This window comes from Microcaecilia unicolor, chromosome 6 (genome assembly GCF_901765095.1).
Source record: "Microcaecilia unicolor chromosome 6, aMicUni1.1, whole genome shotgun sequence".
Classification (NCBI taxonomy): Eukaryota; Metazoa; Chordata; class Amphibia; order Gymnophiona; family Siphonopidae; genus Microcaecilia; species Microcaecilia unicolor.
The window spans coordinates 190,794,801-190,811,944 of NC_044036.1; the positions used below are offsets into that span (position 1 = coordinate 190,794,801).

General features: G+C 46.9%; 1 protein-coding gene across 3 annotated transcripts in view; it reads right to left on the reverse strand.

Annotated features, from left to right (window-relative positions):
* The window catches only part of FANCD2 (FA complementation group D2), a 763,224-nt gene that overhangs the window by 566,144 nt on the left and 179,936 nt on the right, over window positions 1–17,144 (reverse strand). For 2 of the 3 annotated variants that reach the window (XM_030205445.1, XM_030205443.1), the window contains exon 13: window positions 14,406–14,441. The exons of the other annotated variant lie outside the window; for it this stretch is intronic. In XM_030205445.1, the coding sequence (XP_030061305.1) occupies window positions 14,406–14,441 (36 nt within the window). The remainder of the gene's footprint in view (window positions 1–14,405; window positions 14,442–17,144) is intronic. 3 annotated transcript variants of the gene reach the window in all.

Consider the following 17,144-nt stretch of genomic DNA (forward strand, 5'->3'; position numbering starts at 1 on the left):
TGATTTTCTCTCCTCACATGCTATTCTTGACCCACTACAATCTGGTTTTCGCCTTCTCCACTCAACCGAAACTGCTCTTACTAAAGTCTCCAATGACCTATTACTGGCTAAATCCAGAGGTCTCTATTCCATCCTCATTCTTCTTGATCTTTCCGCTGCTTTTGACACTGTCGATCACAGCATACTCCTCGATATCCTGTCCTCACTTGGATTCCAGGGCTCTGTCCTTTCCTGGTTCTCTTCCTATCTCTCCCTCCGCACCTTTAGTGTTCACTCTGGTGGATCCTCTTCTACTTCTATCCCTCTGCCTGTCGGTGTACCTCAGGGTTCTGTTCTTGGTCCCCTCCTCTTTTCTATCTACACTTCTTCCCTTGGTTCATTAATCTCATCCCATGGCTTTTCCTACCATCTCTATGCTGATGACTCCCAAATCTACCTTTCTACCCCTGATATCTCACCTTGCATCCAAACCAAAGTTTCAGCGTGCTTGTCTGACATTGCTATCTGGATGTCTCAACGCCACCTGAAATTAAACATGACCAAAACCGAACTTCTCATTTTTCCCCCCAAACCCACCTCCCCACTCCCCCCGTTTTCTATTTCTGTTGATGGCTCTCTCATTCTCCCTGTCTCCTCGGCTCGAAACCTTGGGGTCATCTTTGACTCTTCTCTCTCCTTCTCTGCTCACATCCAGCAGACCGCCAAGACCTGTCGTTTCTTTCTTTACAACATCCGTAAAATCCGCCCCTTTCTTTCCGAGCACTCTACCAAAACCCTCATCCACACCCTTGTCACCTCTCGTTTAGACTACTGCAATCTGCTTCTTGCTGGCCTCCCACTTAGTCACCTCTCCCCTCTCCAATCGGTTCAAAACTCTGCTGCCCGTCTCGTCTTCCGCCAGGGTCGCTTTACTCATACTACCCCTCTCCTCAAGTCGCTTCACTGGCTCCCTATCCGTTTTCGCATCCTGTTCAAACTTCTTCTACTAACCTATAAATGTACTCACTCTGCTGCTCCCCAGTATCTCTCCACACTCGTCCTTCCCTATACCCCTTCCCGTGCACTCCGCTCCATGGATAAATCCTTCTTATCTGTTCCCTTCTCCACTACTGCCAACTCCAGACTTCGCGCCTTCTGTCTCGCTGCACCCTACGCCTGGAATAAACTTCCTGAGCCCCTACGTCTTGCCCCTTCCTTGGCCACCTTTAAATCTAGACTGAAAGCCCACCTCTTTAACATTGCTTTTGACTCGTAACCACTTGTAACCACCTGCCTCCACCTACCCTCCTCCTTCCTGTACACAATAATTGAGTTGATTTGCTTACTTTAGTTTTTGTCTATTAGATTGTAAGCTCTTTGAGCAGGGACTGTCTTTCTTCTATGTTTGTGCAGCGCTGCGTATGCCTTGTAGCGCTATAGAAATGCTAAATAGTAGTAGTAGTAGAGCGTGATGATCTTTTTGTGTTCCTTGCTGGTAAGTCTATGAGGTCTGACATGTATAACGGGGCCTCTCCATGAATTTTATGAACCAGGGTGCAAGTTTTGAATATAATTCGATCTTTAAATGGGAGCCAATGTAATTTTTCTCTGAGGGGTTTTGCGCTTTCGTATTTCGCTTTTCCAAATATGAGTCTGGCTGCAGTATTTTGGGCAGTTTGGAGTTTCTTAATGATTTGTACTTTGCATCCGGTGTAGATGGAATTGCAGTAGTCTAAGTGGCTCAGCACCATTGATTGCACCAGGTTGCGGAATATCACCCTTGGGAAGAAAGGTTTAACTCTTTTGAGTTTCCACATTGCATGGAACATTTTCTTTGTTACATTTTTTGCATGGCTTTCTAGTGTGAGATTTCTATCAATTGTGACTCCCAAGAGTTTCAAGGTGTCTGAAATAGGGAGAGTATGGTTTGGGGTAATTATAGTGGTAGATTTACTCTTATTGTATTGCGATGAAAGGATAAGGCATTGTGTCTTTTCTGTGTTAAGCTTTAGTTGAAATGCATCCGCCCATGAGTTCATTATTTGGAAGCTATGATTGATTTTATTTGTGATTTCTGTTAGGTCCTTTTTAAACGGGATGTAAATCGTGACATCGTCTGCATAAATGTATGGATTGAGGCCTTGATTGGATAGTGATCTGGCCAATGGGATCATCATTAAATTGAAAAGAGTTGGTGAAAGGGGCGAACCCTGAGGCACTCCGCATTCAGGTTTCCAAGGTGATGATATAGCCAACTTTGATATCACGTGGTATGTTCTAGCGGTTAGGAAGCCATTAATCCAGTTCAGTACGTTTCCTCCAATGCCGAAATATTCTAGGATGTTCAATAGCATATTATGGATGACCATATCGAACGCGCTGGACATATCAAATTGTAAGAGGAGAACATTGTTGCCAGCTGCGATTATTTGTTTAAATTTGGTTAAGAGCATTATTAGTACAGTTTCGGTGCTATGGTTAGCTCGAAATCCTGATTGAGATGTATGAAGTATTGAGAAGTTATTTAAGTAATCGGTAAGTTGTTTGGTAACTATACTTTCCATTATCTTAACTACAAGAGGGATGGATGCTACCGGGCGGTAGTTAGTTATATCATTTAATTTTTTCTTTAGATCTTTAGGCATTGGAGTAAGTAAAATATTACTTTTATCCATTGGGAAGAATCCATGTTGGAGCATGAAATTTAAGTAGGAGGTGAGATCTGTTATAAAACGTTGGGGGGCAGACTTTATTAGATAACTGGGACATGAGTCTAGTTTGCAGTGGGACTTGGCAAATCTGTTGATCGCTTGGGTGACGGTTTTCTCCTCCAGTTGAACAAAGTTTGTCCAGATTCGGTCCGCTGGATATCCATCGGTGGTTGGGTCCAAACAATTAATGAATATTTCATGGCCGGTGGTGGTGTTGAGTGGTAAGGTGGATTGTAGTTTTATAATTTTCTTGTTGAAGTAAATAGCCAGATCAACTGCTGATGGGGAATCTGTGCTAGTTGTGGTAACTGGTGAGGTGTCAAGAAATTTGTGCACGAGTTGGAATAATTTCTGTGTATCTTTATAATCTGGTCCTATTTTGGATTTGTAATATGATCTTTTGGTTTGTCTAATTGTATATTTATATTTTCTTTGCATTTGTTTCCATGCATTAAGTGTGCGTTCATCTTTCATTTTGTTCCATGCTCGTTCGAGTTTCCTTACTTGAGTTTTTAGTTTTTTCAGATCTTCATTAAACCATGGTATTGAGCTATGTCTTGGTGAGGTTCTTGTTTGTAATGGTGCGATTGTGTCTAGTATATTCAGCCTGAGTATTCCTTGTGTGTGTGATTGAGACTAACCAGTTAGTTACTTCTTCCAGTAAAGGCCTGGTTGAAGAGCCAAGCTTTCACCTGCTTCCTGAAGTAGAGATAATCTTGTGTTAAGCGCAGCCTTTCAGACAGTGCATTCCAGAGTGTGAGGGCTACTCCGGAGAAGGCTCGCTTGCGGGTATCACATCGTGTAATGTCTTTTGGAGAGGGTGTGGTTGAAGTCCTTGGGAGGACCTTAGTGTCCTTGGCAGTGTGTGGAGGATCATCCTATTTTTCAGGTACTCAGGGCCATTTTCTTTCAGGGCCTTGAAGATCAGAGTTTTAAATTTAGCCCTGATTTGTACTGGTAGCCAATGAAGTTTTTGCAAAAATGATGTGATATGGTCACGTTGCTTGCAACCTTCTACAAGTCTAGCTGCTGCATTCTGAATCAACTGGAGCTGGTGCAGGCCCTTTGTAGTCAGACCATTGTATAGTGCATTGCAGTAATCCAGTCTTGATGTTATCATGGCATGTACAACTGGGATAACATTTACCTTCTCGATATAAGGAGAGAGGCAGCGTAGCTGTCACAAATAGTAGAAGCAGCTCTTGAAGGTTGCTTGGATTTGGGGAATCAGAGTACGTGTTGAATCTAACTGTATTCCAAGGTTTCTGACTTGTGATTTGAGGGGGAATTCATACTTCCCAAAAGGGATTTTGATGTCAGGTATGTACCCACTTGTGTTAGGGACCCAGAGAAGCTCGGTTTTACTTGGGTTCAGGCAACGTTTGTTGTGTGTAGCCCATTCTTGAAAGCGAATGCTACATACCTGTAGAAGGTATTCTCCGAGGACAGCAGGCTGATTGTTCTCACTGATGGGTGACGTCCACGGCAGCCCCTCCAATCGGAATCTTCACTAGCAAAGTCCTTTGCTAGCCCTCGCGCGCCTGTGCGCACCGCGCCCATGCGCGGCCGTCTTCCCGCCCGAAACCGACTTGAGCCGGCCAGTCTCATATGTAGCAAGACAAAGACAAGGGAAGACACAACTCCAAAGGGGAGGCGGGCGGGTTTGTGAGAACAATCAGCCTGCTATCCTCGGAGAATACCTTCTACAGGTATGTAGCATTCGCTTTCTCCGAGGACAAGCAGGCTGCTTGTTCTCACTGATGGGGTATCCCTAGCCCCCAGGCTCACTCAAAACAACAACCATGGTCAATTGGGCCTCGCAACGGCGAGGACATAACTGAGATTGACCTAAAAAATTTACCAACTAACTGAGAGTGCAGCCTGGAACAGAACAAACAGGGCCCTCGGGGGGTGGAGTTGGATCCTAAAGCCCAAACAGGTTCTGAAGAACTGACTGCCCGAACCGACTGTCGCGTCGGGTATCCTGCTGCAGGCAGTAATGAGATGTGAATGTGTGGACAGATGACCACGTCGCAGCTTTGCAAATTTCTTCAATGGAGGCTGACTTCAAGTGGGCTACCGACGCAGCCATGGCTCTAACATTATGAGCCGTGACATGACCCTCAAGAGCCAGCCCCGCCTGGGCGTAAGTGAAGGAAATGCAATCTGCTAGCCAATTGGATATGGTGCGTTTCCCCACAGCCACTCCCCTCCTATTGGGATCAAAAGAAACAAACAATTGGGCGGACTGTCTGTTGGGCTGTGTCCGCTCCAGATAGAAGGCCAATGCTCTTTTGCAGTCCAATGTGTGCAGCTGACGTTCAGCAGGGCAGGAATGAGGACGGGGAAAGAATGTTGGCAAGACAATTGACTGGTTCAGATGGAACTCCGACACGACCTTTGGCAAGAACTTAGGGTGAGTGCGGAGGACTACTCTGTTATGATGAAATTTGGTGTAAGGGGCCTGGGCTACCAGGGCCTGAAGCTCACTGACTCTACGAGCTGAAGTAACTGCCACCAAGAAAATGACCTTCCAGGTCAAGTACTTCAGATGGCAGGAATTCAGTGGCTCAAAAGGAGATTTCATCAGCTGGGTGAGAACGACATTGAGATCCCATGACACTATAGGAGGCTTGACAGGGGGCTTTGACAAAAGCAAACTTCTCATGAAGCGAACAACTAAAGGCTGTCCCGAGATCGGCTTACCTTCCACATGGTAATGGTATGCACTGATTGCACTAAGGTGAACCCTTACAGAGTTGGTCTTGAGGCCAGACTCAGACAAGTGCAGAAGGTATTCAAGCAGGGTCTGTGTAGGACAAGAGCGAGGATCTAGGGCCTTGCTGTCACACCAGACGGCAAACCTCCTCCATAGAAAGAAGTAACTCCTCTTAGTGGAATCTTTCCTGGAAGCAAGCAAGATGCGGGAGACACCCTCTGACAGACCCAAAGAGGCAAAGTCTACGCTCTCAACATCCAGGCCGTGAGAGCCAGGGACCGGAGGCTGGGATGCAGAAGAGCCCCTTCGTCCTGCGTGATGAGGGTCGGAAAACACTCCAATCTCCACGGTTCTTCGGAGGATAACTCCAGAAGAAGAGGGAACCAGATCTGACGCGGCCAAAAAGGAGCAATCAGAATCATGGTGCCTCGGTCTTGCTTGAGTTTCAGCAAAGTCTTCCCCACCAGAGGAATGGGAGGATAAGCATACAGCAGACCCTCCCCCCAATTCAGGAGGAAGGCATCCGATGCCAGTCTGCCGTGGGCCTGAAGCCTGGAACAGAACTGAGGGACTTTGTGGTTGGCTCGAGATGCGAAGAGATCCACCAAGGGGGTGCCCCACGCTTGGAAGATCTGGCGCACCACTCGGGAGTTGAGCGACCACTCGTGAGGTTGCATAATCCTGCTCAATCTGTCGGCCAGACTGTTGTTTACGCCTGCCAGATATGTGGCTTGGAGCACCATGCCGTGACGGCGAGCCCAGAGCCACATGCTGACGGCTTCCTGACACAGGGGGCGAGATCCGGTGCCCCCCTGCTTGTTGACGTAGTACATGGCAACCTGGTTGTCTGTCTGAATTTGGATAATTTGGTGGGACAGCCGATCTCTGAAAGCCTTCAGAGCGTTCCAGATCGCTCGCAACTCCAGAAGATTGATCTGTAGATCGCGTTCCTGGAGGGACCAGCTTCCTTGGGTGTGAAGCCCATCGACATGAGCTCCCCATCCCAGGAGAGGCGCATCCGTGGTCAGCACTTTTTGTGGCTGAGGAATTTGGAAAGGACGTCCCAGGGTCAAATTGGACCAAATCGTCCACCAATACAGGGATTCGAGAAAACTCGTGGACAGGTGGATCACGTCTTCTAGATCCCCAGCAGCTTGAAACCACTGGGAAGCTAGGGTCCATTGAGCAGATCTCATGTGAAGGCGGGCCATGGGAGTCACATGAACTGTGGAGGCCATGTGGCCCAGCAATCTCAACATCTGCCGAGCTGTGATCTGCTGGGACGCTCGCACCCGCGAGACGAGGGACAACAAGTTGTTGGCTCTCGTCTCTGGGAGATAGGCGCGAGCCGTCCGAGAATCCAGCAGAGCTCCTATGAATTCGAGTCTCTGCGCCGGGAGAAGATGGGACTTTGGGTAATTTATCACAAACCCCAGTAGCTCCAGGAGGCGAATAGTCATCTGCATGGACTGCAGGGCTCCTGCCTCGGACGTGTTCTTCACCAGCCAATCGTCGAGATATGGGAACACGTGTACCCCCAGCCTGCGGAGTGCTGCTGCGACTACAGCCAAGCACTTTGTGAACACCCTGGGCGCAGAGGCGAGCCCAAAGGGTAGCACACAGTACTGGAAGTGACGTGTGCCCAGCTGAAATCGCAGATACTGTCTGTGAGCTGGCAGTATCGGGATGTGTGTGTAGGCATCCTTCAAGTCCAGAGAGCATAGCCAATCGTTTTCCTGAATCATGGAAAGTAGGGTGCCCAGGGAAAGCATCCTGAACTTTTCTTTGACCAGATATTTGTTCAGGGCCCTTAGGTCTAGGATGGGACACATCCCCCCGGTTTTCTTTTCCACAAGGAAGTACCTGGAATAGAATCCCAGCCCTTCTTGCCCGGATGGCACGGGCTCAACCGCATTGGCGCTGAGAAGGGCGGAGAGTTCCTCTGCAAGTACCCGCTTGTGCTGGAAGCTGTAAGACTGAGCTCCCGGTGGACAATTTGGAGGTTTTGAGGCCAAATTGAGGGTGTATCCTTGCCGGACTATTTGGAGAACCCACTGATCGGAGGTTATGAGAGGCCACCTTTGGTGAAAAGCTTTCAACCTCCCTCCGACTGGCAGGTCGCCCAGCACTAACACTTTGATGGCGGCTATGCTCTGCTGGAGCCAGTCAAAAGCTCGCCCTTTGCTTTTGCTGGGGAGCCGAGGGGCCTTGCTGAGTCGCACGCTGCTGACGAGAGCGAGCGCGCTGGGGCTTAGCCTGGGCCGCAGGCTGTCGAGAAGGAGGATTGTACCTACGCTTGCCAGAAGAGTAGGGAATAGTCTTCCTTCCCCAAAAAAAATCTTCTACCTGTAGAGGTAGAGGCTGAAGGCTGCCGGCGGGAGAACTTGTCGAATGCGGTGTCCCGCTGGTGGAGCTGCTCTACCACCTGTTCGACTTTCTCTCCAAAAATGTTATCCGCACGGGAAGGCGAGTCCGCAATCCGCTGCTGGATTCTATTCTCCAGGTCGGAGGCACGCAGCCATGAGAGCCTGCGCATCACCACACCTTGAGCAGCGGCCCTGGACGCAACATCAAAGGTGTCATACACCCCTCTGGCCAGGAATTTTCTGCACGCCTTCAGCTGCCTGACCACCTCCTGAAAAGGCTTGGCTTGCTCAGGGGGGAGCGCATCAACCAAGCCCGCCAACTGCCGCACATTGTTCCGCATGTGTATGCTCGTGTAGAGCTGGTAAGACTGAATTTTGGCCACGAGCATAGAAGAATGGTAGGCCTTCCTCCCAATGGAGTCTAAGGTTCTAGAGTCCTTGCCCGGGGGCGCCGAAGCATGCTCCCTAGAACTCTTAGCCTTCTTTAGGGCCAGATCCACAACTCCAGAATCATGAGGCAACTGGGTGCGCATCAGATCTGGGTCCCCATGGATCCGGTACTGGGACTCGATCTTCTTGGGGATGTGGGGATTAGTTAAAGGTTTTGTCCAGTTCGCAAGCAATGTCTTTTTTAGGACATGGTGCAAGGGAACAGTGGACGCTTCCTTAGGTGGAGAAGGATAGTCCAGGAGCTCAAACATTTCAGCCCTGGGCTCGTCCTCCACAACCACCGGGAAGGGGATGGCCGTAGACATCTCCCGGACAAAGGAAGCGAAAGACAGACTCTCAGGAGGATAAAGCTGTCTTTCAGGAGAGGGAGTGGGATCGGAAGGAAGACCCTCAGACTCCTCGTCAGAGAAATATCTGGGGTCTTCTTCCTCTTCCCAAGAGGCCTCACCCTCGGTGTCAGACACAAGTTCACGGACCTGTGTCTGCAACCGTGCCCGACTCGACACCGTGGAACCACGTCCACGATGGGGGCGTCGAGAGGTAGACTCCCTCGCCCGCATCGGCGAAGCTCCCTCCGCCGACGTAGTCGGGGAGCCTTCCTGGGAGGCGACGGCAGCCGGCACCGCACGCGGCACCGACGCCGGAGACCTCACCTCGGGCGATGGGCCAGCCGGCGCCACGCTCGACGGTACCGGTGGCGCAAGCACCGCCGGTACCGGAGGGGTAGGGCGCAACAGCTCTCCCAGAATCTCTGGGAGAACGGCCCGGAGGCTCTCGTTCAGAGCGGCTGCAGAGAAAGGCATGGAAGTCGATGCAGGCGTCGACGTCAGAACCTGTTCCGGGAGTGGAGGCTGTTCCGGGCTGTCCAGAGTGGAGCGCATCGACACCTCCTGAACAGAGGGTGAGCGGTCCTCTCGGTGCCGATGCCTGCTGGGTGCCGACTCCCTCGGCGACCCAGAGCTCTCGGTACCGACACGGGAAGGGGACCGGTGACGATGCTTCTTCGACTTTTTGGAACGAAGCATGTCACCGGAGCTTCCCGGTACCGACGAGGAGGACGTAGAATCCAGCCGTCGCTTCCTCGGGGCCGAGGCCGAAGGAGGTCGGTCTCGGGGGGGCTGTACCGCAGGAGCCCTCAGGGTAGGGGGAGACCCACCCGAAGGCTCACCGCCACCAGCAGGGGATGGACAGCCCTCACCTGCACTACAGACGATGCACCACCGTCCGACGACATCAGCAGACGAGGTCCCGGTACCACCGACGTCGATGCAGCTATCCTGATGTCTCGGCGCCGATGCAGAGGGCCAATGCCTCGATGCACTCGATGCACTGGCGGCCGAGGATGAAGCTCTGGACGCTGAAGACGTCGATGCACACGATACCCCCAGTGCCGATGCCGACGAAGAGCCCGAGAACAAAACGTTCCACTGGGCCAATCTCGCTACCTGAGTCCGCTTTTGCAAAAGGGAACACAGACTACAGGCCTGAGGGCGGTGCTCGGCCCCCAGACACTGAAGACACGACGCGTGCCTGTCAGTGAGCGAGATTACCCGGGCGCAGTGGGTGCACTTCTTGAAGCCGCTGGAAGGCTTCGATGTCATGGGCGGAAAAATCACGCCGGCGAAATCAAAAGTCGAAATGACGAAAGTGGCACCAGAAAAAGTTAGAGAGAAATTTCGACCGAGGCCTAAGTGAGGCCTACCCCGACGACAAAAGAAAACTTACCGAGGCAAAATCTGAAAATACGGGAAGGGGCAAAACGAAACCCGAAGGGGCTTCCGGAGCACTTCCCGAACAGTTTAAGGATTTTCCGAAGAAAAAACACGTCGAAGAAAAGGACGCGCGAGGTCGACTTTCCGGGGCTCGACACGGCAAAAAAACGACCGTACCGAGTGCGGACAAAAGAAGACTGGCCGGCTCAAGCCGGTTTCGGGCGGGAAGACGGCCGCGCATGCGCGGTGTGCACAGGCGCGCGAGGGCTAGCAAAGGACTTTGCTAGTGAAGATTCCGATTGGAGGGGCTGCCGTGGACGTCACCCATCAGTGAGAACAAGCAGCCTGCTTGTCCTCGGAGAATTGATGTTAGACAGGTAATCAGTTTATTCAAGGTTGTAGGTAAATCAGGTTCAATGGGTATGAGTAGCTGCATATCATCTGCATAGATGTAGAACTCTGTGTCCATTGACCGAATCAGCTCAGCTAGTGGTTTGAGGTAGATATTGAACAGAATAGGTGATAGTATCCATTCCTTGTGGTACCCCGCAGGTCAGTGTTCATGGTAGTGATGAGTTGCTGGCAAACGTTATGGATTGTTGCCTGTCTGATAGGTAGGATCTGAACCAAGCAAGTACTGTTCCATTGATACCTATTTCTGTCAGTCGTGCTAGCATGATATCATGATCCACGGTGTCTAAAGATGCAGAGAAATCAAGCAATACTAAGATCGAGGCAAATCCCTTGCCTCGGTTTCTGTGAAGATCATCTAGTAGGGATACAAGGCCCGTTTCTGTACCATAACCAGGTCTGAATCCAGATTGACATGGATCTAGCCAGTTTCTCTTTTCTAACCAGTCATTAAGTTGAACACAGACTGTTTGTTCTACGAGTTTCCCTAGATACTGGCCTGTAATTTTCAAGTTTGTCCTGGTCAAGGTTGTTGTCCCGCCAAGTATGCAAAGAGTATGCAAATTACTGCAGCGTTAAAAATGTGGCAGTAATCCACAGCTCATTACAAAATTACTGCAATGTCCTATTACTCTGGAATGTCTTCTTCAGGAGAGTGCACTGCAGACAGTTCAGAATGCATCAGCACATGACCTTAATGGAGTTTCAAACTTTTTGCATGTATAATCAATCTTGAAACAATTACATTGGTTACCTATATTGCAAAGGATCCAATTTAAGATGTTAACACTTGTTTATCAGACTTTGTAATCTCGCTGCCCCATGTTATTTGAAGGAATCTTTGTCTGTCTATCCGCTGCGACTGGTATTGAGATCAGAAAGAGCTATGAGACTTTCAATGGATGTTGTGAATCAATTACATTACCCTCACACACGGGCTATGGCCTTTGTGTCCACAGCAATCTCGTTATGGAATGCACTTCCTGACTAACTTTGCCTTTGTGGTAGCTTAACACAGTTTAAGAAATCTTTAAAGATCCGTTTATTTGTGACAATGTTTTTGAAGCAGCTATAGTAGTCATGAGATGTAATGCAGAGATCAATTTTATTTTTTTTTTAGTTTGTATGTTAAGTTTGTAATTTTTTTGGTATTTTGATTATGTATGTTCATACCTGAAAACTACCCAGTTTATAGGTGGTCTACAAATTTTTTAAATAAATAAATCTCACTCTTCTTGTCAGTGCACAAGCAGTGATTGACTCATCCACTGAAAGAGTAACATTAAAAAGTAAAAAGAAGCTGAGTCAGCATCCTTCCCAACAACAAAATCCCTGGTTGTCTACCTGCCTCCTCCCTCCCGCAATAACTTTCTGCATTAGCCCTTTTACCTTATGTCTAGTGACACCCTCTCCCTACCCACACTCCTGAAATGTTTTAAAAAATCCCTAGTGTCTAGCAGTAACTATCCCATCCCCCACTGCTCCCCCCAGACCTCCCCCACCACAACATCCCCTTCAAGAGGTAGAAACAATACCCACTCACTCCTGCCTCTGTGCCACCATCTTGAAAAATGGCAGCATCTCACCCCACATGGCGCATCATGGGGCATAGAGCAGGGTGAGTCTGCCAAATATGGGAATTTTTCCTTTATTTTCCTTTATTTCAACACTTCACAAGACCAGAACACTGCACCAGTGATTTCACAGTAAGAATACTGAAAGGTAAATTTAAAACAATACAGGAACGTAAGACCTTTGAAATAAGAATGATTGAATATTTTGACACACAACAAACAGGACTTAATAAGGATCTGGGTTTTCTAACCCATTATAAACCATAAGCTGTATTTCTCTGTTTATTTCTCTGTTTATTACCCTCCTCTCACCTACCAACACCCATTCTGTTAGAATATCAATGAAATGCTTTGATGTCCCCATGCATACCCCCACCCTCCCACTCTGTCAGACTGTCAAAGTAATGCTTTGATGTTTCTCTTATATATACTACCTGCTACCACATTTGCTTATTTCCGATCTGACGAAGAAGGGCAACCTTCGAAAGCTAATCAAGAAATGTATTAAGTTATGTCCAATAAAAAAGGTATCATCTTATTTTCTTTTCCATGTTTTATTTTGTTTGATTTCTACTGATATCCTTTATTTCATAGTCTACACCCAGACTACCAAAAAAGGGGTAGTGAGGGAATAGACAGGAAAGAGGAGAAAAGACAAATGGACAGCAGCAGCTTGAAGAATTAGCAGACAACACAGGAAAGCAGAAAAAAGAAGCTGGAACTAACATGACTGGGGGGGTAAAAAAAAAAAATGTCCAGACCACAAAATGTAGAAAAAAGCATTTTATTTTGAATGTTTTAAAAGGAATATATTAACTTTAGGAAATGCGCATAGCAAACGTCTTTGAACTGTGTTCAGTAGAAAAGGAAATACATTTCTGTTTTTATTTCTCCAGTGTTGCAGTACATGCTAAGTTTAACTTCTTGGGTTTCCCAGTTCAATTTTTGTCTAAATTTTTGTATTTCTAATTTGTGATCCCTTGTTCTGTATTTGGGGAGGGTCTGTCATTGTGACAGTAATGGCAGGTGAAAAATCAGAGGGGAGGCAGAGAGGAGAAGGGATTGCGGAAGGGGGCCTTCCTTTAAATTTTCTGACCTGGGCTGTAGCGTGTCTAACACTGGTCCTCACTCTTGCTGTATAGCTGATGAGGATCCCCAAGCATTCCCAGCTTAGGACCTCCTCCAAACACAGCATCCTTGCGCCACCGACAGCTAAGCATGCGTGGGGTGCTGGCATCTGTGGCTTAGGGACGTTGCTGCTGCCTGCCAAGCTTGGATTTTTTTGGCTCACATAGTATGTGGTGGCATCAGCCAAAAAGCAAACAGGATGCTAGAAATTATTAGCAAAGGGATGGTAAATAAGACAAAAATTATTATAATGCCTCTGTATCGCTCCATGGTGCGACCTCACCTTGAGTATTGCTTTCAGTTCGGGTCGCCATATCTCAAAAAAGATATAGCAGAATTAGAAAAGGTTCAAAGAAGAGCGACCAAAATGATAAAGAGGATGGAACTCCTCTCATATGAGGAAAGGCTAAGAGGTTAGGGCTCTTCAGCTGAGAAAAGAGACAGCTGAGGGGGGATATGATTGAGGTCTACAAAATCCTGAGTGGTGTAAAACGAGTAGAAGTGAATTGATTTTTACTCTTTCAAAAAAGTACAAAGACTAGGGGACACTCAAAGACATTACATGGAAATACTTTTAAAACAAATAGGAGGAAATATTTTTTTCACTCAACGAATAGTTAAGCTCTGGAGCTCTTAGCCGGAGGATGTGGTAACAACCATTAGCTTATCCAGGTTTTTAAAAAAGGTTTGGATACGTTTCTGGAGAAAAAGTCCATAGTCTGCTATTGAGGCAGACGTGGGGAAGCCACTGCTTGTCCTGGGATTGGTAGCATGGAAACAGGATAATGGGCTAGATGGACCATTGGTCTGACTCAGTATGGCTGTTCTTTTAAAACAGAGTTCTGGCCACATTCAGAGAAAGTCTTCAGCTGACAGAGCTTGGGAACCCTCATTAGCTAATGTATTTATATTTTGAGAAAGGGGTACTATGGGGCAGAGAAAATTTGTGCCCACCCACTTTGGGCTCAGGGCCATCCAAGACTGGCTGTCTGGCTACGTCACTGGGTAGCTTTCTGCAACAGATGTGTTTCATTTAGGGGAGGGGAAGGGGGAGACGATTAGTAGCAGCTATGAGGAGCTCAAAGGATTCAGAATGGCCAAATTTTGCATCTGTGTCATTCCACATTGAAGACATAACAATCACTCTAACTAGTCTATTAAGGGAGAGGGTACTGCCTATATATTATTAGGTGAGCTTCTGTTAAAGCAAGGCACAGTATCCATCAAATTCTAATCAGTAAAGTCAATTCTTTGTTCTGCTTATTTTCTTCATTCACACAAGCTGTCAATAAAAAAACCATGAATCCCATTACACTATACAGTTTTACATAAAATAAACCATCTACTTTAGTTACCTTGTGTTCTGCTGCAGACTCAATGTTTTCTATTGCCTGAGAGGAAATGAGTAAGGAAGAAGAACTTAGAAAAAGAAAGCCAATTCATGCATCACAAACAAATGCAGTAAAGGAAAAAAAAAACACTACTGCTTTGTTGCTTACAGCAAAGTCAGACCTTACTAATACACTGATTATAATTTGTTACCAGGGGCAGAATGATCATTCAGGCAACCAGGCAGTGCTCGAGGGCCCAGCAGCTCTCCCATTGCTGCTGCATACTACAGCTCCCCAAGCCTCAGCAGGCTCTCCCCAGTCCCACCTTGAAGGGCCCTGGTGGTCTAGTGGCCTCTTTGGGGGTAGGAAAATGTTTCCTGCCCACTGCCGCTATTCTGCCTTGTGCCGCCGTGTTTTAAAACTGGATGCTAAGACTTCCTGCAGCAGTCTCACGAGACTGTCAAGACCTGCAAGACTACTGTGGAAAGTCTCAGTACCCATTTTGAAAGCACGGGCACGGAGATGCCAGGAGGACAAATAGCCGTAGTAAGCAGGTAAGAGTAGGGTTCTTTCCTGCCCCAGAAGAAGCCAGAAGAAGCCACTAGGCCAACAGGGCCCTTCAAGGTAGACTGTAGCTGTGGTGGTAGGGGGGACAGCAACTGGAGGGTCCCCCAATGACCTTTACTGCCTGGGGGCCCAGATCACTGTTAGTCCGCCCGTTAGTTACAATCTTTAATATATAATTTAGGTTAGTGGACAGAGGAGTGCTTACCATTCTCCGGGTAAGAAAGAAATACAGCAAAAAAAATTTTAATTTTAATATTAGATATGCTACTATGCACCTTCATTGAGTGTCCCTTAATCTTTGTGCTTGTTGAAAGAGCAAAACAATTGATTCATGTTTACCCATTCCACTTCATAGAGGATTTTATAGACCTTATTTTCCCTTACATGTCTGAACAGCCCTAATCTCTTAGCCTTTCCTCATATTAAAGTTGCCCTTAATTTTGGTTTCTCTTCTCTGTTCCTTTTTCAGATGTCACAACCAGAATTGCATACAATTTTCAAGGTGCAGTCATGCCATGAAGAGATACAGAGGCATTAAAGTAATCTCTATTCCTATTAACATTGTTTGCTTTTTCAGCTGCCGCCGCACCTGAATAGAAGATCAACTCCTAACGCGGAACCTAGCATCGTGTAGCTATAAATTTGGGCTGTTCTTCCCAATGTGAATCACTTTGCACTTATCCACATTAAATTTCATCTGCCATTTGGATGTCCAGTATTCCTGCCTCCCAAGGTACGCCTACAATTTCTTGCAGTCTGCACGCGATTTAACAACTTTTGAATAGCTTTGTCTCAAAATTTGACCACCTCACTCATTCCTATTTTCTATATCTTTGAACAAGTTCCCAGTACATCAGAGGACATTGCTTCCTATCCTATAGCTTTTATCATTTCCTCAGGCATCTCAAGAGGGACTTTGTCAAAAGCTCTTTAACCATTAACAGCCTCACCTTCATCCACATGTTTATTCATGCCTTGGTGATGCAAAAATTCTCCTGGCAAAATCCATGTTCACTCTGTTTCATTAAATCATGTTTGACTGTGTTCGGTAATTTTGTGCTTTATAATATAGTTTCTACCATTTTGCCCAATGCCAACATTAAACTTCCTGATCTGTATTTTCCTTATCAGTCTTAAATCAATATGGAAGGCAGAGAAATAACTTAAGGCTAATATCGTAATGCACTTAAAATGATGAGATAATATTTAACCATCTCTGACCTCATGTGCACCTTTCTTTAAATTCGTCACCTTATTTAACTCCTCTTCTCTCTTACCTATCTACATATTCCATTTGCTTATATCCTACACTTTCAATTAAAATGTTCTACTGCATTATGTATTGTGTTGACATTGTAAGTAGTATACTATGCCATACGTTGTATTGTTATTTGAATATTTTTCCTGCTGCTATTGCTCATGATTTTTATTCTTATTGTACACCGCCTTGAGTGAAATCCTTCAAAAAGGCAGTAAATAAATCCTAATAAATAAATAATAAACAAAGATACAATAAAAATATATTGCTAAATGCATAAACTCAGATCTTCTGAGCACAAGGTACAAGTAATGACATACAACCAATGAAGTCTCAGGAACAGAGGAAGATCACTAATGTGACAATAAGATGTAAAAACATTTCTCTTGAAGAAAATTACACTTATTTACTAAAAGGTAATACAAACTTGACCACATATCCAATTGCACAACTACTAGTGTTATCTATATTATATTGTACCCTATATTATATATCAGAAAGACTAGTGTCACCATACATTCGGTTTTACTCGGACATGTCCTCTTTCTGAGGACACAGCCAGGCAACCAGGTGGGTTTTGTCAGCTTGCTCATTTGTCTGGATTTGTGGACGAACAGGCAGGCTGGCAGGCATCCTATCTCCCCCCCTTACCTTAGTGGCGCTTTTTGGGGGGAGGGGGGGTAGACACTATATCTTTGGTTCGTCTCTGTCATGTCTGTGGCCGTGACCCCTCTCCGACTCACCGTATTTCCTGTGGTCAGCTCCTGGGCTGGCTTCTGTCTGTTCTTTGTGGGTTAGTTCTGTCACTGTCTTTGTGTGCTGGCTGCATTGGATTGTCTGTGTACTGTCACCCGTTCCAGATTTCAGCCCAGTCCGGTCCTTCCAGGCTGCCGAATTTCTTGTTTGAACCTGCTCAGCTCCCGTAGTTGCCTGGTGAT